The sequence below is a fragment of the Gymnoscopelus braueri genome, assembly GCF_963280865.1.
Source record: "Gymnoscopelus braueri genome assembly, chromosome: 20".
Classification (NCBI taxonomy): domain Eukaryota; kingdom Metazoa; phylum Chordata; class Actinopteri; order Myctophiformes; family Myctophidae; genus Gymnoscopelus; species Gymnoscopelus braueri.
In genome coordinates, this window is record NC_137622.1 from 38,737,657 (window position 1) to 38,759,026 (window position 21,370).

Here is a 21,370-nt window from a genome sequence, read left to right on the forward strand (position 1 = left end):
CTTTCCACCACTGCAAATAGTCACGTTTCCAGGGTGTTGCTTGTCTTCCATATTTCTTTGTTTGCTCTCCTCAAGCATCTGTTGTCATAGATATCTGGCAGGGCTGTAAGGGCACGGTACGCCCAGCGGTACGCTCTGCCAAATGCGCCACCTTCTGAAGGATTTGCAGGTCCTGAGAGTGGCTATTCCCATGCCAGACAGTCATGCCCCCTGTCATTAAGTTCTGGGGTGGTGGCAGACTTTAGAAGAAGGACTTTTCTGTGACACCTTGAAGGCACTGGTTCCCAGAGGTTTTAGCTCGAGACCCTGAAGATAAATGTGATGTCTCCCTGGAACCCAAACTAGTGAAAAATCTACACGCTGAGCTCACAACGCATGAGCTTGTATTTCGGCTATTGTCACTACTTCATTCATGGAATTTCTTTGAGGGTTTTGTTTTCATATATTTATGTTTTTTTTTATTTTTTTTATGTTTATTATTTTATAACGAAATATAAACAAAATAAAAACTAAGCTATGATGACTAAAACTATGACTAAATATATTGACAATTTTGTCAACAAATAAAAACCAGACTAAAATGTTACGGGAGGGACTAGTGGAGAAGAGCTCCAGTAGAACTAAAAGACAAGTCATTTTATGTTTGCTTGCGCTCAGGTGTTGCGCTCTGAAAATAGCCGATCTACAAGCTCACAACGCGTCGCATTGTGAGCTTGTAGATCGGCTATTTTCAGCATGCAACCAAGTGTAAAATCAGCCAGTACGACGCCATCAAGGCACCGCCAAAATACATTTTAGTCGACTAAATCAACTGAGCATTTAGTCGACTATAATCGTATGATATTTAGTCGACTAAAACTAGACCAACAGTAAAGCTTTTCAGATGACTAAAATATGACTCAAACGAAATGGAATTTTATTCAAAAGAATAAAAGACTAAAACTAAATCAAAACTTGCTGCCGAAATCAACACTGCTGTGAGGCTCCTGTGCTGAGGGTGAGGGAGTTTACGGTGTGACTGCATGCCCACCATGACTACCTGTGGTATGGCAGTTAGGGGGGTGGGGGGGGGGGGGGTTGAAAGGTTTCCCGGTTTGATCCCCAGCCCCCCCTGGGTTTAGTGTCAACGTGTCCTTGAGCAAGACTCTGAACCCCTAACTGCTCCCAATGAGCAGGTTGGTGCCTTGCATGGTTTCCTCCACCGACTGTGTGACGTACATTGTAAAGACCTTTGGATAATGGTGCTATATAGAAATGCACCATTTACCATTTAGAGAGGTTCATTTTAGACACTTCAGCTCAGGATTAAACATTACCATTTATTAACCATGTACCATGTACACTACAGTATTGCATATAACCATTACTGCAATATTTACCATTTACTGCAATGATATTGCACTCAGTTTGGCGGTGTGACTCTGCTCATGTGATATTAAAGACTACCTGCGCACGCATGGCATAGAATCTGATATCACAAACCCCCCAGCGCAGAGCATAAAATACAGTTTTACATGAACATAACATTGAACCTTCATTGCATAATTAAACTACCACATGTCATAGTCATAGTACAGTCCATAGAACCACAGTACAATCCACAGAATCAACCTACTAACAATATGAACTAAATGCCACAGGGAGGAGGCCGGGGAGGTGGAGGGAATTTTGAAAACCAACAGCTGTACAACCGTCAATGACAGCTAAGCACGTAGAACGAACAGTGAACAGAGGGCTGCTTAAATGAACCGCCAGAGTTGCACCGTGGGAATGAGGGTGTGAGTGAGTTTGCTTGTAGCGAATGAGGATGGCGCGAGGTTGAACGTACTGACTTGTGGGAGTACGAATGAATTAGCTCGTTAGTGAATGAAGGGGGAGGGGGGGGGGGTCCGGGGAGAGTGAACGTAGCATATAAAGCTCCTGCCTTCCGTGCCTACATGAACCATCGCTACGCTGAATTTATTGCTACTACTTACAGAGCTTGGCCCTTTACTGTCAGTGACATTTAAAGGAGAATTTTGGACTAAAGTTTTCTTACCTTTTCTATGACGTTATGATATCTTAGGATGAATGGTACAGTAGAAAAATTTCATAACTCCACCCCTGAGCCGCCACAGCTTAAAAGGTGCGCGGATAGGCCTTAGGTTAGATCACATATTTTAATAGCTTTTTTTAATTTATTTTTTGGTGAGATCTGACCTTCATAGTGACAGAACACTATGCAACCAAAAAAAAAAAAAAAAAAAAAAAAACAGAAGTCTCGCTAGACGAGATTTCAATCTCGAGATTTCAATCTCGTCTAGCGAGACTTCTTCTTTTTTGGAACAGTGTTCTGTCACTATGAAGGTCAGATCTCACCAAAAATAAATTTAAAAAAAGCTATTAAAATATGTGATCTAACCTAAGGCCTATCCGCGCACCTTTTAAGCTGTGGCGGCTCAGGGGTGGAGTTATGAAATTTTTCTACTATACCATTCATCCTAAGATATCATAACGTCATAGAAAAGGTAAGAAAACTTTAGTCCAAAATTCTCCTTTAATGTGATTTGTTTCCAATATTGTTGTTGTTTTCTTCATGATAGCTAAGTTTTCTTGGCAAATGCCAAGAAACATTACAATCAATTCTCAAAAGATGAATGAATGAATGCTTTCCATTTCCAGATGTTTTCTTCTATGTACATGAACTGCTTTAAAACTAAAACACAAAAAGAGGGGGGGGGGGGGAGAAGAAAAATAAACATGTTTTAAAAGTGTCTGAAATGACCCCCTTGTCTGAGCACACTTTTCTGATTTCTCTTTCAGGAGTGACCTCTCTGATGGGAGCAGAGGAGTTCTGGAGCTCCCCGACGTTCTGCCTGCATCTCCCCAAACGCTCTCATGCCATGCTGAACCGGAGAGGAGAGGAGAGGAGCAACGCATTCCCACTCCCAAGACGGCAAACGGGTGACTCCTTGGGACGGACCAAGAAGTCAAACGTTTGACTGGAAAGGGGGGGGGGGGGGGGGGGGGCAAAAACGGCACATGTTGACTAGGGGGGATATCATACCAGTTAGAGTTACCATTCTAACCCCTATCGGGACATTAACTCCAACGGCACTGAGTCGGCTGCAGTGGACTTCGCAACGTTCGGCACGGGGACTCGCTTGCCTTACGGCTCTGCTCGCTCGGTGTGGCTCGAGTTCGCTTTGGTAACAGTTTTTTTTTTTTAGCGGACGTCTGGGGTTTGAGAACGGCACTTCCACAGTCCTGGAGTGCGGAAGTGCCCGGGGACAGCACCGTTTGACTGGAAGGGTACCTATACCCCCTTCCAGTTAGTGATGGGTCGTTCATGATCGATTCGTTCAAAAAGAACTAGTTCATTGCCGTGAACGTGAGCGAGTTCGTTCACATCCTGAAACTGTTACGTTCATGCTATCGTTCATGCCCCCCATCCCCTACCCCCCGTACACAGGACGGCAGGGCGGGCTGTACGCGCGACGTAATACTAACGCTCACGCGATGGTGTTTTTCACTAGAAAATAGCGCTACTGAACGTGAACGTGAACGAATCGTTTGAGCGAATCATTGGCGTGAACATGAACGAAATCGTTCGTTCACTGAGATGAGCGTTTTTTTCCCCAGCACTACTTCCAGTCAAATGTTTGATGTTTGGTCACTTTTGTCACAATATGCATTTTGGGGAGTGAGAGTGTGTTGAGAGGAGAGGAGAGGAGAGGAAAGGAAAGGAGAGAAAGAGGAGAGGAGTGGAGAGGAGAGGCAGATGAAAGGACAGTACAACAGCTAACGAGAGAAGAGATGCTCTGCAGAGAAGAGGTGGAGATATGTATAAAAAAAGCCAGGAGAAAGGGGGGAGAAGATGAGAGTATCTCATCACCAGAAGCACTTAATAGTAGACTCTGTCTATATACCGGCCATTACGAGACTGTCCCACAGGTATCATCATCACAGGTGAACTCAACGTCATTTGCTCATACAAGAGCTTCAAAAAAACAGTGGATGAGCACACAGACGACACCGTGATGGATAATAAGCAGAACAAAACTGTTTGGCTGAAAGGGCGACAACAAGACAGAGAGTCTTAACATTTGAAATGTTACAAAACTCCCTGAAATTTTCTTCTTTTCTCTTTTTTTTTGGGACATTCTGGAAGACCAAGGACAAGACAGGGAGTCCTCCCCATGCTGCACCTTGATACGTCGTTTGTGGTTTGCCAGTCCCGTTTTGTGGTGGTGGGCAGGCCACTAAAGTGTTAACCCATTAAGACCGGGAACGCATCTGTGTCATTTTCTTTGGGCTATTAAAAATAGCAGATATACTCGCTTATAGATCTGCTATTTTTGATTATTTTTTTTTCGCAAATCTTTGCTTCTGGGGCGGTCCCTGGAACAAAACATTTTGAGATGAGGGTCCGCGGCCAAATACATACAATTTTGTGGGTCCTTGAAAACCACTGATATAGAAACATGTGTTTTTCAAAAAACTGTAGGATTTAGAAGACATTTGTAGAATCCCCCAGAAGCAAAGATTTGAGTTACAAATGTTTCCTTTAAAAAGGTATATTCAAAGATTTGCACAAATGTTCACGTTTTTTTTTTACCAAAATAGCAGATCTACAAGCTCATAGCGCGGCACTCGGTGCCGTGCTATGAGCTTGTATATCTGCTATTTTTAAATAGCCAAATAAATCTAAAATGACACAGATGCGTTCCCGGTCTTAATGGGTTAATATGTTTCAGTTGAGCCTGGGTCTCAGTTGTTTTGGAATCTTCACGCGGAAAAGAGCACCGGTATGTTTTAATGCGCTTAAGTCCCAGGGTGACTACATTTTCTCAGATTTGGGACCTTGGATGAAAAGACGGGGAAGAATTTAACCCTGCCTGCACTTCAGGTTGAAGGAATGTAATTACTAATAGCTCATGGTAGGGCATTAGACGGTAACTAAAGAACGTTATTCACCCAGAAAGAAAAGTCACAATGCTGCTTTTGATGCTTCAGTGAGCTCCGTTTGCATTTTACTGTGTGACACACATTGTTATTCAGCACTGCAACGAACCCATTTGTTTTCATTCTTCCTTGTTTTGGTGTTCTCTGCTAGCTGGCCGACTTATTATTTGATCACTTTACAAAATTCATAGATATAACCTCAGTAGTCTAGCGCAGTGGTTTTCAAAATGTTGTGCCCAAGGCAATCCCATGGGCCCAAGTCAAAATCTCGAGGCACACCGGTATTCATAGCAAAAATAGCAGATCTGCAAGCTCTCAAAGCGTTGCATGTTGTGAGCCTGTAGATCTGCTATTTTCAGTATATATTTTTTTATCTACAGTATAAGGACATGCCCAAAATAGTGGTTAAAATATCTATATATTTTTAGGGTATAGAATTTGCCTCTGTATTGGGAAATGAGTGCCGCACAAATTACTCATAAAGCTTTATTTAATTTGTTTTGTATAACATCACTTTTTGTATAGTTGTATACCGTATATTGCAATAATGATTGAGTGGTGGTCACAATATCCCCAATATGTGGCACACCTGGACTGGTCTCACAGCAACACCATTGTGCCTCGTCAGCCACACCGTTTGAGAACCACTGTGTCGCGTGTGATGTCAGAGGCAAACATACCATAATAACATAACCGCGTGGATTAAAGTTCTCGCCACGACTGATTTCAGTCATTTCGATTCATGTTGAAGCATGTTGTGCACTGAAAATAGCAGATCTACAAGCTCTCAATGCGCATTGGGAGCCTGTAAATTGGCTATTTTAGCTAATTAGAGCATTTATAGTGGTCAAACTAGCAATATGTTCAGAGGCATCTTCCATAAAACCCTAATGGTTTCAGATATTTCATTAAAGCAAAGGTTAAAGCCTCAATCTGTGATTTCTTCCCCTGGTTGGCAGTATGTAGAAACAGCAGGAACAATATTACAAAAACATAATTTTACATATTGTGTTGATTGTTTAGGAATCAGCGCTAGTGTGGGTGGGGGGGGGGTCTCCTTTCACACCGTTTCACAAATCACACATTAGGACATATGCAATACAAAGATTTTCAGTCGTGAGATTTTATTTTCGCTTTAATCCATGTAAGCGTGAAAGTGGTCGCTGTCCTCGCAGATGAAATGGGAGCTCAAAAGTCGCACAAGTGTCTAACTGGCCAGCAGTGTTGATTTCGTCGACTAAAACTATGACGATTTTTTTTTAGTTGACTACCTTTTTTCACTGACGAAAACTAAATAAAAACCAAGCTATTGTGACTAAAACTGAGACTAAATATATTGACAATTTGGTCAACAAATAAAAACTAGACTAAAATGTTAGCTAGTGGAGAAGAGATCCAGTTGAACTAAAAGACAAGTCATTTTAAGCTTGGCTGCGCGCAGGTGTTGCACTCTGAAAATAGCAGATCTACAAGCTCACAACCGTCGCAGTTGTGAGCTTGTAGATTGGCTATTTTCAGCATGCAACCAAGTGTAAAATCAGCCATTAGGACGCCATCAAGGCACCGCCAAAATACATTTTAGTGAACTGTAGATTTGGTCGACAATAATCTTATATTTAGTCGACTAAAACTAGACTAAAAGTAAAACATTTCAGATGACTAAAATATGACTAAACCTAAATGGAATTTGATTCAAAAGACTATGAATAAAACGGAATAGAAATGCGCTGTCAAAATCAACACTACTGGTCAGAGCTGAGAAGAAGGGTCAATATTTTAGCTATCATAACATTGGGTTAACGTCGTGTAAACATAACAACCGTTCCACAGAGGACTATTAACATTCTGTCATAAATGATTGGAGTGTAACATTTGTTGAAAGCAGCAGTCAGTTTTGCCTCGAATGAACATGTCCAACCAACAGATGCACGTGTCCTCATGTTATGTTTATGTTCTGCCCAGCAGCTGTTGAAATAGCGAGGGATCGGATGAAGTGACCGTTGTTGGCTGTCCAGTATTATTCATCACACAGTTAAACCATTATTTACTGCTTGTAATTTTGGTGTATTTCGTTTTTGTTTATCTTTATCTGTTAAATCCGTAGTTTCTAATTTGTAGCTACTATTTTTTTTTTTTGGTGTATTTTGTCATTGAAACTTCATTTACTGTTGCAATTTGGAGTGTTGTTGTTGTTGTTACCAGAATATTAAAAGGACTCAAAGAGAAAAATCTTATCGCTGTCAGTGTCATCGCTGACTCGCTCTTGCGGAACAGACACCAAGAAAGGATGCTTCAGTTTTATTTAGATGTTGGGATGATTGACACGGTTTAAGCCAAGGCAAGGGGTCTTCAACAGGGGGTCCGGGCCCCTTGGGGGGGGGGGGGGGGGGGGTCCTCAAAGTTACTACAGGGAGGGCTGCCAAATCTTTGTGTGATAGGATTCTTTTTGGATTCCTTGCATTAACCACTTGAACCCTAGCATCCCTATCCCGAGGAGAACTTTAGCCAAAATGAAGATGAAAATAGCAGATCTACAAGCTCACAACGCCTCGCGCTGCGAGGTGTTGTGAGCTTTGTAGATCGGCTATTTTCGGCAAAGAGGTTTGGTGTAGGGGGGGGGGGGGAAGAGCAGATCAAGTACAGAGCCAAAGGTCAAGTTTACTAAGTATTGATGGTTCATGGATGAATTTCTGAAAATGCGCGTTAATATGAATCCAACATACACTGATAGTGACGTGAAACAAGTCTATGAAGCTGTATGTGAAATCTATGAAGAAGTTCAATGTGCAACACAATGTTATACAATATGTAGTGGGGGGGGGGGGGGGGTCCCTGCTTCATCTATCTCCCAGCTAAGGGGTCCTTGGCCTGAAAAACATTGAAGACCCCTGGTTTAAGGCATGAATCAATGCCCCTTCTGGTATCAAAGCAATAGAGACAGTCAGAGTAACTTTAGTATCCTAGCCGGCTTCACAGGCTCGACTAGTCTGACAATGTCCCAACTGTCAGTCTTATACAAGAACCACAAGGGTTTAGTTGAGACCAAGTTTATTTTCAATCTAACCTTTTATTTTGTCTCTGAATAGTAAAAATGTAATAAAATCTCTCTCTCTCTCTCTCTCTCTCTCTCTCATATACCATGCTTTTACCACCATCTAGTGGAGAGGAGATGGAGCTGCAGAAAGATAGGCGATTTAGTTTGACAAGCATGATCATGATCACTTAAAGCCGGGTTAGTTCAGATTTTTGGACTTAAAGCTGTATGTAGTGGTTGCAAAGGTATTACTTGATTGAGTCCCGTGGTCAGAGTTCTGGTCCGGTTATGATGAATATGAAGTAGTTCCGGTAGATTAGTAGATTTGGTGGGGGCCGCTCATTAAAAACAAGACCAGGAGACCTGGTTCTGCCAGACCCAGAATGAAGTCCTAGTATGTAACACACCTACAAACCACTTTATAACTGAAGTTCATGATGTCATGAATAGTTCGTGACGAAAGGGGACGTCACAAACCTTTTTTTGGCTGGGGCCAGAGGACAAATGGCCCCTGCCCATGTTTGGACGAAACAGGTACAAAGCCTCATGTTTGATTGATTGATGTAGTTTATTTAGAAAGACATGAGAATAGTACATGACAGTACATAACAGTACATGGAAGTACAAATTCACAATACAAGGTCTACTAAACTGGAACTCTCATTAAGCACTAAGCTTGTTTAAGATGAGAACCCCATGTAAGCCCGACCCCTTGGGTCTGGCAATAAATTAATTTTAAAAAACTAGCGTCATTTGTATTGTTGACCTATTTCTACCATGTATTGCAGGTTTCGTTCAACTTTGACCCCTCAGTCACTTGGTACTATTTTTTGTGTCATATATTTTGTGGGTGGGTAGGCTGCCGCCTGCCGCGGCCAGTGGTGTAAAGTAACTAAGTACATTTACTTAAAGGGATATTTCACTTTCCAAAAAACGTTTGGTCATTTTATCGTCTACTCAGGCCTTTGTGAACCCCCCAGACAGTTTTTAAGTTGCTCGATTCAGTATTTAGATATTTGATATTCATTTTATCAGACACGCCCCCTTCCTATACAAACCTATTGTGACTTCAAACTCCATTTTAACCATGTTAAATTCATCGAAAACACCCGTCCTTGGTTCTGGTGACTCACCCTGCCCTCCTAATGCGTGAGGGGGCCGTGTTTTTCAGATTATTTTTTTCATTTATTTTATTTGATTTTTTTATTGTATATATTTTTTTCTATTTTCCAAAAGAAATATTAAAAATAAATGAAAAAAGTAAATGAAAAAACACGGCCCCCTCACGCATTAGGGGGGCGGTATGAGTTAGGTATGAGGTATGAGTGGATGAATTTATTCATAATGTACTCACCCACTGCCAGCGTTTTTAATTTTTTTTTTATAGAAAAAATGTGAATTATTTGTCAGTTTATTTTGTAACATTGAAGTGAATGGATTTTTTTAAATTATTTTTTTAATCTCCTAATTCGTTGTGAATAACGAAAAAAAATTAATGCTAAAAAATTAGAGAAACATTTTAGAAATTAAAAAACAAAATTAAAAGAAATTACAAAAAGGGGAGAATTCTCCCCTTTGGCGGTAAACACCATTGACTGCAAAGGGGAGAATTCTCCCCTTTGGCGGTGAGTAAGAAATTGGTAACCGGTTAATACTAACGGTTAATGGTTAACCGTAAAAATTATGGAGCAATGATGCACTTCCAACACCCAAGTCCACTGTGTGGACACACTTGTGTTTTTTCAGGTGATCTAACCGACCGAAACTCTTGTCACACTGTTTACAATAGAAAGGTTTTTCTCCAGTGTGGACACGCTGGTGTGTCTTCAGGTGACCTAACTGACTGAAACTCTTGTCACACTGTTTACAATAGAAAGGTTTTTCTCCAGTGTGGACACGCTGGTGTGTCTTCAGGTCACCTAACTGACTGAAACTCTTGTCACACTGTTTACAATAGAAAGGTTTTTCTCCAGTGTGAATACGCTGGTGTCTCCGTAGGCTACCTAACTCACTGAAACTCTTGTCACAATTTTTACAATAGAAAGGTTTTTCTCCAGTGTGGACACGCTGGTGTGTCTTCAGGTGATCTAACCGACCGAAACTCTTGTCACACTGTTTACAATAGAAAGGTTTTTCTCCAGTGTGGACACGCTGGTGTGTCTTCAGGTGACCTAACTCACTGAAACTCTTATCACACTGTTTACAATAGAAAGGTTTTTCTCCAGTGTGGACACGCTGGTGTGTCTTCAGGTGACATAACTGACGAAAACTCTTGTCACACTCTTTACAATAGAAAGGTTTTTCCCCAGTGTGAATACGCTGGTGTCTCTGTAGGCTACCCAACTGACCAAAACACTTGTCACATTGTTTACAATAGAAAGGTTTTTCTCCAGTGTGGACACGCTGGTGTGTCTTCAGGTCACCTAACTGAGCAAAACTCTTGTCACACTGTTTACAATGGAAAGGTTTTTCCCCAGTGTGAATACGCTGGTGTCTCCGTAGGCTACCTGACTCACTGAAACTCTTGTCACACTGTTTACAGTGGAAAGGTTTTTCTCCAGTGTGGACACGCTGGTGTGTCTTCAGGTGACCTAACTGACTGAAACTCTTGTCACATTGTTGACAGATGTGAGTTTTCTTTCCTGTGTCAGTCAGACGACGTCTCTTTACTTCCGATTGTGTTAAAGTCTTGGTAGACTGTGGACTACTGTAAGGTCTTTCTTCTTCTGAGTTTCCCTGCTGCTGGCTCGTTGTCGGGAACAGTGGGTTCATCGTCAAAGCTGCTGTATGCATGGGCTGTAATGGTCCAAGAATGTAATTAATGATCTGTGACCTTACGATCCAGGGTTGATTACAGGGCAATTACCAGTGTCCTTTTAATATTCTGGTAACAACAACAACACTCCAATGTCAAGTGTATGGATCTCTGCTAATAGTTCCTCTTGTTGGTGTTGAAGTCCTCCTCGATGTCTCTCTCCATGTGCGTCCTTCACACTGTGCAGTCTGGTTTTAAGCTGAGCTGACTCAAAGCTCGTGTTGTCACTATGATGTCAGCCATGCCCAAATATGGAGTTCCATGTCATTTACTGACTCAAAGCTCATGTTGTCAGTATGATGTCAGCCATGCCCAAATATGGAGTTCCATGTCATTTACTGACTCAAAGCTCGTGTTGTCACTATGATGTCAGCCATGCCCAAATATGGAGTTCCATGTCATTTACTGACTCAAAGCTCATGTTGTCACTATGATGTCAGCCATGCCCAAATATGGAGTTCCATGTCAAAAATGCTACAGCCTGTTTAGTCTATACCCCTTGGTGCGAACGTTCAGGGCATACTTGCCAGCACTGGCCTATATATGGAGATCCCCATAAATGGAGACGATCGACCTACGAAGTCGTCATAGAGACCCAAGACGTGCCATAGATACGGGGTCTGACATCAGCGAACCCTTCACAGAGACTCCATGTGTGGAGATGGCCGTCACGTCCAGGACTGACGTCATGGACCCATATTTGGGCATGACTGACATGGGCAGCTCCTGTATTCGTAGAACCCCAATACAGGTCCATCTATAACATAACAAGACCAGGAGACCTGGTTCTGCCAGACTCAGACTTCACATGACGTGTCAGCCTGTGTCTATGCCCATGTATGGACGAAAGGGGGACAGACTTTTATGGCTGGGGCCCAGTGGTGTAAAGTAACTAAGTACATTTACTCAAGTACTGTACTTAAGTACAATTTTGAGATATTTGTACTTTACTTGAGTGTTTCCAATTTCCAATACTTCTACTTCTACTCCACTACATCTCGAAGGCAAATATTGTACTTTTACTCCACTACAATTATTTGAAAACTTTAGTTACTAGCTACTTTGCAGATATAAATGATTAAATAGTCGTTCTACAAGCTCACAACGCGTCGCATCGCGACGCGTTGTGAGCTTGTAGATCTGCTATTTTCAAACATGTTTGTACTTTTACTTTTGGTACTTTAAAGGGATACTTCACTTTCACATAAAATAAACATTAAAAATATATATAAAAAAATGAAAGAAGTTATGGCAAAATAAAGGCCCCCTCACACATTAGTAGGACACTCTAATGCGTGAGGGGGCCATGAATTTTCCATTACTTTTTTCATTTATTTTTAATATATTTTTTAAATGTTTCCCCGACCCGAAAGTGAAGTATCCCTTTAAGTACATTTTGATACCAATACTTTTGTACTTTTACTCAAGTACATTTTGAATTCCGGACTTTTACTTGTAACAGAGTACTTCTACATTGCAGTATTGATACTTTTACTTAAGTAAAACATTTGAGTACTTTTTCCACCACTGGCCGCGGCGCAGTGATTCTGGACACAAACAATAGTACCATGTGACAGAGGGGTCGAAGTTGAACGAAACCCGCACTATATGGTAGAAATAGGTCAACAATACAAATGACGCTTACCTGCCAGGCGGTCTCGTAGCGAGACTCCACATATCCCCCCCCTAAGCCCGCCGCCTGGGTCGGGGGCTTCCGCTTCCACTTCTTCATACATCCTCGAGAAGGCGTCGGCGTGTGGGATGTCCTTCCCCGGACGATGTTCAACTTTAAAGTGGTAGTCCTGGAGCTCCAGGAACCATCTCGTCACCCGGCCATTTCGGTCTTTATTGGTGGCCATCCACTTCAGGGGTGCATGGTCCGTGATGAGGGTGAAGGTCCGGCCCCACAGGTAGTAGCGGAGGTGGTGAATTGCCCATTTCACGGCCAAGCACTCCTTCTCCACTGTGGCGTAGTTCATCTCATGCTTTAAGAGCTTCCTGCTGATATATGTTACGGGGTGTTCCTCTCCGTCTATGACCTGTGCGAGGACGGCTCCCAGCCCTGTCCCCGATGCGTCTGTGTGGCGGAGGAAGGGCTTACTAAAGTCTGGGGCTTTTAACACGGGCTCCTCACACAGCACGGCCTTCAACGTCAACGTGCTGCAGGTGTAGGGTCCAACTGGCGCTGTGTATCACGATGTCGTCGAGGTACGCTGCCGCATAGTCGCGGTGGGGTCTCAGGACCCGGTCCATCAGCCTCTGGAACGTTGCTGGGGCGCCATGGACACCGAAAGGCAGCACGGTGTACTGGAACAGGCCCTCGGGGGTGGAGAACGCCGTCTTCGCCCTGGCTTGGCTCGTCAGCGGGACCTGCCAATAGCCCTTGGTCAGATCCAGGGTGCTGACGAAGCGCGCCGGCCCCAAGCGCTCTATTAGTTCGTCTACCCGGGGCATTGGATACGCGTCAAACGTGGACACCTCGTTGAGCTTCCTAAAGTCATTACAGAACCGAAGGGACCCGTCTGGCTTCGGGACGATCACGATGGGGCTGGACCACGGGCTCTTCTATTACCCCCAGGTCGAGCATCTTCGCCACCTCCTCTTTAATGGCGATCCTCCGGGCCTCGGGAATGCGGTACGGCCGCTGGCGTATCACCGTCCCCAGTTTGGTGTGGATGTCGTGTTGTATGGCACTCGTCCGCCCCGGGAGGTCAGAGAACCGGTCCTGGTTCCGTCCCGGGAGGTTCTTGACGTCTTGGGTCTGGGCGGGCGAGAAGTCCTCTCCTATGGGCACGGGGGGCAAGCTCTGGGGAGGAAGAGAGGCTAGCAGGGCCGGCATGGGTAGTGGGTTGGCCGCGTTCAATTTTTTTAGAATGTTCACATGGTACACCTGGTGGCTCTTCCGCCGGCCCGGCTGCCTAACTTCGTAGTTCACGGGCCCCATTTTCTTCACAATCTCGTAGGGCCCCTGCCACTTGGCCAGAAACTTGCACTCGCTGGAGGGCACCAGCACAAGCACCTTTTCCCCCACCTCGAACTCTCGGAGAGTGGCGCCGCGATTGTACGTGCGCGCTTGGTCGCGCTGTGCTTGGGCCATGTGTTCCCGGACCAGGGGCCAGATCTTCTTCGCCTGGGCCTGGAGCTGGTCCACATGCTCTACGACGCTGCGGTGGGGCGATGGCTGGCTATCCCAGGCCTCTTTGGCAATATCAAGGAGTCCACGGGGTCTCCGGCCGTACACCAGCTCGAACGGTGAGAACCCCGTGGATGCTTGTGGTACCTCTCGAATGGCAAACAGAACATAGGGGATTAATTGGTCCCAATCTTTCCCATCGACATCGGTCAGTTTCTTTAACATCTTCTTTAAAGTTTGGTTAAACCGCTCTACTAAACCGTCTGTCTGGGGGTGGTACACGGAGGTGCGTATGCGCTTAATCTTCAGCCACTTGTACAGTTGGGTCATGACACGGGACATGAAGCAGGTCCCTTGGTCCGTAAGTAGCTCCTCTGCTATGCCCACCCGACTAAACATCATTAACAGCTCATGTGCCACGGCCTTTGCCGAGGCCGCGCGTAATGGTATGGCCTCTGGATAGCGTGTTGCGTAATCTAAGATCACCAGGATATAGCGGTGGCCACGGGCCGACTTCGGCAGTGGGCCCACTATATCCATGGCCAGACGCGAGAACGGGGTGCTGATGATGGGGAGGGGCACCAGGGGGTTATGGAAGGTGGGCCGAGGGGCGGTCCGCTGGCATTCGGGGCAGCCCTTGCAAAAATCTTCTATGGCCCGTTTCACACCAGGCCAATAGAAGCGGGCTAGAATGCGCTCGTACGTTTTCTGAACCCCCAGGTGGGCCCCTAGCTGGTGAGTGTGGCCCAGATACAACACCCGTGAGGCATACTGTTTTGGCACTAACAACAACATCCCCCCCCTTGCTCAGCACCCCCCTATACAACAAGCCGTTTTTTACTAGGAAGTATGGGGAAGTCAGTTCACTCACCCCATCACACTTCTTGCCGTCTATGGCCATTCCGCGCTGGCGGGCCATCTCAAGGTTGGGGTCGGTCCACTGCGCCGTGGCGAACTCGCCGACGCGCGTGGCGCCGCGCGGCTCTGCCACGGGGAACTCGGCGAAGGGGTCTCCGCCTTCGGTCAGGGTCGGGGTGCCTGGCTCCGCCGAACCCTGGTTTTCTTCTCCTTCCTCCTCCTCCTCCTCCTCTTCTCGCCGTGGCTCCTCTTCGGGGGAGCTGTCACTCACGGGGGCGTCGTGGTGGGCCGGAACGCCGGACAGGCAGGCAGGGGTTCTTGTGGTCTGGGCCGCGGCGCCCGGCGGCGGGGTGGTCCGCTCTGCCGGCCGGGGGACCAGTATCGGCCGAACAGGGCGCAGTCCTTGCCGATGAGCAGGGGGACCGGGAGGTTCGGCACGACGGCGCTCCCACGGGGCGTCTGGACGTGGAGCTGAGTGACGGGGTAGTGGCGGACGTCGCCGTGTACGCAGGTCACAGGGTGGCGTCGCTTGGCCCCCCACTTTCACGGGCAGGGTGGCGCGCTGGTTGTGGCTGGTCCCCGTGTGCAGACAGGGCCGGGACCTGTCGGATCCGGTGGCGGAGGCCATGGTCGCGTAGCGGTCTGGGCAGGTCCAGGAGATGTGGTCCGCCTGCCCACAGACGTAGCACCTCCTCTGCTGCTGGGCCTGGCTGGGCCTTGTGGGGCCCGGGCCTCGGGTCCGAGTGGGGGAGGGGGGCGGCGGCGTCCGCTTGCGGTCCCGGCTGGGCCTCCCGTCGGCGGGGCCCTTCGTCGGCTCGGGTCGGGTGGTCCTCATCATCTCCACACTCACTTGGTGGTTCTCGAGGAGGGCCACGAGGGCCTCGACTGAGGTGGGACTCACTTGCGAGGCGTATCGGCGGGCATCAGGCGGCAGGGAACGAATGCAGCGGTCGATGACCACACGGTCCACGATGGGGGGCTCACCTCCTCCCGCTAGCCAGCTGTGCGTAATGCGGAGGAGGGCCGCCACTTGGGGCCGTGGTGGTTGTGCGGCCTGGTAGGCCCAGGTGTGGAATCGTTGCGCACGGCCGGGGAGGCTGTGGCCCTGGCTGGCCAAGATGGCGTCCCTCAGGGTGGGGTAGTTTCGAGCATCGGCGTGCGTCAGGTCGTGGTAGACGCGCTGTGCGTCGCCGCTGAGGAAAGGAGCCAAGAGGGAGGCCCAGTCGGCCACTGGCCACCGCTCTCGGGCTGCGGTGCGCTCGAACACTTCCAGGAAAACCTCTACATCATCGTCAGGGGAGAGTTTGGTGAGCACCTCTCTAGGTGCGTGTGCGTTAGCTACATCTCTGGCCATTCTGTCAATTAATCGTTGCACCGCTGTCTGCAAATCAGTTTGGCTTTTTAGCAAGGCCGTCAAGGCGGTGGTGTGCTCCATTGTTTGAGGTCTTGGCGTTGATCAGCATATACCCGTATTCTCCACCATTTGTGGGGTATCGATCAAAGCCAAGAGTCATACAGTGGTGGTACAAGCCCAAACATGGGTTTTTATTCAAAGAAGGGCACAGAGTTACTGCATAACGTTCAAATCAAAATCAAAGTGAGTATCTAGCACGGTGAATAATTGTTAACCAAAGTTCTTCCCAGGATTGGGGCTCAGTCCAGACATCAATTATTCAGCAAGGTGCGACACATTTTTAAAGGGGGGGGGGGGGGGGGGCAGTGGCGCTCCGGCTCACACCTTAGGCTCAGAGAGCATTGTTTATACAGTGGATCACATCTTTAAAGGGGCAGTCCTCTCCCCTGGCTATAGGCCTCGTTCTGTCCTCACATCACAGGCTTTTTTACAAGTTCCATACGGTGCCTATAACATATAAGAAACATAACCTTAGCGGACATTTCACTTATCAAACACAGAGCTTTGGAAGGGAAATAGTGGAGTATTGTCTTACCGCCTGGCTGCCCGTCCTTCACCATGGAGAGTCAGAATACTAGTGAGAGAGACAGAGCAGAGAGTGTTTGTAGCCAACGCCCGGCCTGTCACACAGGTGCCCTGAGTTGGGGCTGATCGAGGAGGTAGAGTGGCAGGTACCGCCCCTCGATGATGCAGCCTAGGCTACAGCGCTGTCTCCTGGTCTTCTCTCTGTCTCTCCTCCACTGTCTCCCCATGGTGAGACGCTTACCTGCCAGGCAGTCTCGTAGCGAGACTCCACAACACACACACACAAACACACACACACACACACACACACACACACACACACACCCACACGCACACACACACACACACACACACACACACACACACACACACACACACACACACACGCACAGACACACACACACACACACACACACACACACACACACACACACACACACACACACACACACACACACACACACACACACACACACACACACACACATATCCCACCAGCTAGACTGACTACCAAGTGCTTATGCCATGTTAATGTCCAAATATGGAGTTCCACCTGACTCCTTATTTGGGAAGACTGGCATTGGCTCCTTTGATTGGCCTATCCAACCTTTGCTGAATGGTAAACGTTTGCGTGATGTTTCCAATATAAGCAGTTCCATGTACAGTAAAGCTTCCATTCTTTCACAGAGACATAGTAGTGAAGTTCACTTTAATACAATTAGCTGTTGTGTGTAATGTTTCACTGGACGGCACATCTGAAGAGACCACCACGTACCAGAGATTATGACCCTGCTGTAGCAGTGGGGAGTATGGTGTACTTCTTTGGAAGTACACCTAGTGACAGGACAAAGAACTTTAATCAGATGGCAGTGCACATCTTCAATACAGTCTCTTTGAGATGGACCACGTTGCCCCCAGTGGCAACCGGAAATGGACAACCTCCTGTCGAGGTTCCACCTAACGGCTACGGCCACAAAGCTGTCCTGATAGGTGACATCGTCTACATCTGGGGAGGGATAACCTCGACCCATGAGTACCGCAGTGTGCTTTATGCATTTGACGTGGACACCCACAGATGGTTTAAGCCCAGTACTTCTGGGACCGTTCCAGAAAAGAGGTTATACCACTCAGCCTGTGCGTTGGGGAAGGTCATGTATGTCCATGGAGGATTCAGCCGCAAGCTGAGTGCATACACTAACGACATGTACAAGTTGGACACAACCACAATGGTCTGGACTTTAGTTAACACCAGAGGCACTCCGCCACCTATTTTAAGCCGTCACTCTGCCACCATCATCGGGACAAAGATGTTTGTATTTGGGGGCTTTGGGGTTGAGGGGGTCTGCTACAACAACATCGGAGTGTTTGACACAGAGACCAACTGCTGGCTGAGCAGCGCACCTTCTGAATCTACACAGCTTCTTCCAGAAAGACGCTATGGTCATTCAGCCTTTGCCTACAACGGAGAGCTGTATATAATTGGTGGCTACACGAGGGTAGACTGTTACTTCTTGTACTTCCACGATCTGTGGAAATTCACTCCAAAGACCTCCTCCTGGAAGAAGGTTCAGCTCAAGGAGAAAGTGCCGTGTTCAGGGCGGGATAGGATGGGCTGTTGCTTGTTGGGAGATCTTGTCGTCCTCTTTGGAGGAGACAACACACCCGAAGACCTGGCCCTCTTAGACTTACGTCCTACTTTGAAGACGTTATGTAAGCTAGCAGTTATTCAGTTCGGTCTGGAGCAGTCTGAACTCCCACACAACATCAGGTGGGAACTGGAAGCCATGACAACCAATAGCAACATGACTAACAACATGACTAACCAATTAGAGGAAATTGCATGCCCGCAGCTTGCTAACTAACTCTCTCATGATGTCATTCATTTTATTTATTATTTATTTTTATTTATATTTTTAGTTCTATTTTGAAAACCTATATCTGGAGCTTTATGTTTTTAAAACTATGTATGGTGCTTTTATTTGGACAAACTACGTATCCTGATACAGTACAGGTGATGGTATTCCTGCTGGGCATTGCTGCCTGACACACCTCAACCCGTGCCTTTTAAAGCAGGTGTGCTGTGGCACCTCACTGAACACATCTGTTTTTTTTTGTGTGGAAGTTTCAGTCTGAAACGGTGTGTTTCTGAACCAATCAGAAGGTCCCATCCCATTGGGCTATGGGAAGGCATTAGCCAGAGAAGGCTATGTTTGTAGCCTGCAATGCCCTGCATCTCACACAGACTGAGGGAGAAAGAGAGGGGCAGTGTGAAGCATGTTCATGTTGCTACGTTGCTTGTTTCTAACATCCAGGGCCGGCGCGTCCATACAGGCGACCTAGGCGGCCGCCTAGAGCGGCAGTTTGGAGAGGCGGGAAAAAAAAGACGGGAAAAAATAATAATAATGATAATAAATCGGTAAAATCTGAATTAAATAACATAACCCTAACCTAACTCTAATCCTAACCCTAAAACCGAAATAAAGTAGCCAAAAACGTATCATAATCCGCCCAAAACCCGAATTTTTTTGGGCGGACCCGTATTTGGCCGCACGCGCACGCACGGGGCGCATCAGAGGAATCTCGCCTAGAGCGCTGATCAGCCTAGAACCGGCGCTGCTAACATCCAATGTATCAATATTATTATATATATAATACAAATATTGTAGGCTACACATTTCAATGTACTGTTTGAGTTTAAAACGGCCTCCCTGCAGCGAGGCTTGCGTCGCCCTCCAAGCTTGACCTTTCGGCGGGTAACAGAGGCCACCTGTGCTGCTATACCTGGCCCAGCACGGCTAACTCGCCAGAGAGCTTGTGCTCGCTTGGATGCCAGGCTATTGGTACCGCTGCGGCCAATTGTGTTACTTAAGTCTTAAGTTCAGATTCACTATGGAATGGATTACGCTCATAAACAATGTAAAGAGATAACACTTAATTATGTCATTTGCCGGGGATCGAACCTTCTGATTTGGTGTGATTAGATTCATCTACAAACATAACCATAAAAGTGCAAATTAGAAAGGGCAATTTGAAGATCAATCCGTGTGTGTGTGTGTGTGTGTGTGTGGCAATACTTTTAAAAGCACTTCTAGAGTGCAGAAATCAACCACCGCCCAGCTCATCAAGTGATCTGATTATCTAATTAATCAGAAGTAGTGGAAAAAGTGCTCACATTTTTTACTTAAGTATTAGTATTAATAGGCAATGTAGATGTACTTAGTTACAAGTAAAAGTCCGGAATAACATTTTCACTTTTGGTATCAAAGTGTACTTAAAGAACAAAAAGAATAAAATACAAGATCACAATGTGTTGCATTACAAGTAATGTGAGCTTGTAGATCGGCTATTTTCACATTATGGTCGAAATCTGCAATATGGCTGAAGTGGTTGTAGTTTTGTGATAATAATCAAATCTACAAAGTAACAAGTAACAAAAGTTTTTCAAATAATTGTAGTGGAGTAAAACGTACAATATGTACCTTTGAAATGTAGTGGAGTAGAAGTATAAAGTATCAAAAATTAAAGGAAAGTAAATATCTCAAAATTGTACTTAAATACAGTTCTTGAGTAAATGTACTTAGTTACTCTCCACCACTCTGGGCTCCCACGTCCTAGAGTCCCACCTCTCACATATATATTATATATATACACACACACACACACACACACACGCACACGCACACACGCACACGCGCACACACACACACACACACACGCACGCACGCACACACACACACACACACACACACACACACACACACACACACACACACACACACACACACACACACACACACACACACACACACACACACACACACATATCCCACCAGCTAGACTGACTACCAAGTGCTTATGCCATGTTAATGTCCAAATATGGAGTTCCACCTAACTCCTTATTTGGGAAGACTGGCATTGGCTCCTTTGATTGGCCTATCCAACCTTTGCTGAATGGTAAACGTTTGCGTGATGTTTCCAATATAAGCAGTTCCATGTACAGTAAAGCTTCCATTCTTTCACAGAGACATACTAGTGAAGTTCACTTTAATACAATTAGCTGTTGTGTGTAATGTGTCACTGGACGGCACATCTGAAGATACCACCACGTACCACAGATTATGACCCTGCTGTAGCAGTGGGGAGTATGGTGTACTTCTTTGAAAGTACACACAGGACAAATACATTTTTTCAGATGGCAGTGCACATCTTCAACAGTCTCTTTGAGATGGACCACGTTGCCCCCAGTGGCAACCGGAAATGGACAACCTCCTGTCGAGGTTCCACCCAGCGGCTACACCCACACAGCTGTAGTGTGGTTTATGCATTTGACGTGGACAACCACAGATGGTTTAAGCCCAGTACTTCTGGGGCCGTTCCAGAGTCGAAGACCTGGCACTCAGCCTGTGCGTTGGGGAAGGTCATGTATGTCCATGGAGGATACAGCCGCAAGCTGCATGCATCCACTAACGACATGTACAAGTTGGACACAACCACAATGGTCTGGACTTTAGTTAACACCAGAGGCACTCCGCCACCTAATTTACGCCGTCACTCTGCCACCATCATCGGGACAAAGATGTTTGTATTCGGGGGCGTTGGGGTCGGGGGGGTCTGCTACAACGACATCAGAGTGTTTGACACAGAGAC

The 21,370-nt window shown here is 46.2% G+C and overlaps 1 protein-coding gene across 2 annotated transcripts in view; it reads left to right on the plus strand.

Annotated features, from left to right (window-relative positions):
- Nucleotides 1-21,370, plus strand: part of atoh8 (atonal bHLH transcription factor 8) — a 151,306-nt gene that overhangs the window by 16,843 nt on the left and 113,093 nt on the right. The window contains exon 4 of one of the 2 annotated variants that reach the window (XR_013932198.1): nt 2,803-5,641. Coding sequence is in view for 1 of the 2 variants with exons in the window: in XM_080415314.1 (XP_080271440.1) it covers nt 2,803-2,808 (6 nt within the window). In the remaining variant the exon portion in view is untranslated. Of the gene's footprint in view, nt 1-2,802; nt 7,178-21,370 lie in introns of those variants that run through there. The other variant, XM_080415314.1, reaches the window with a different exon arrangement.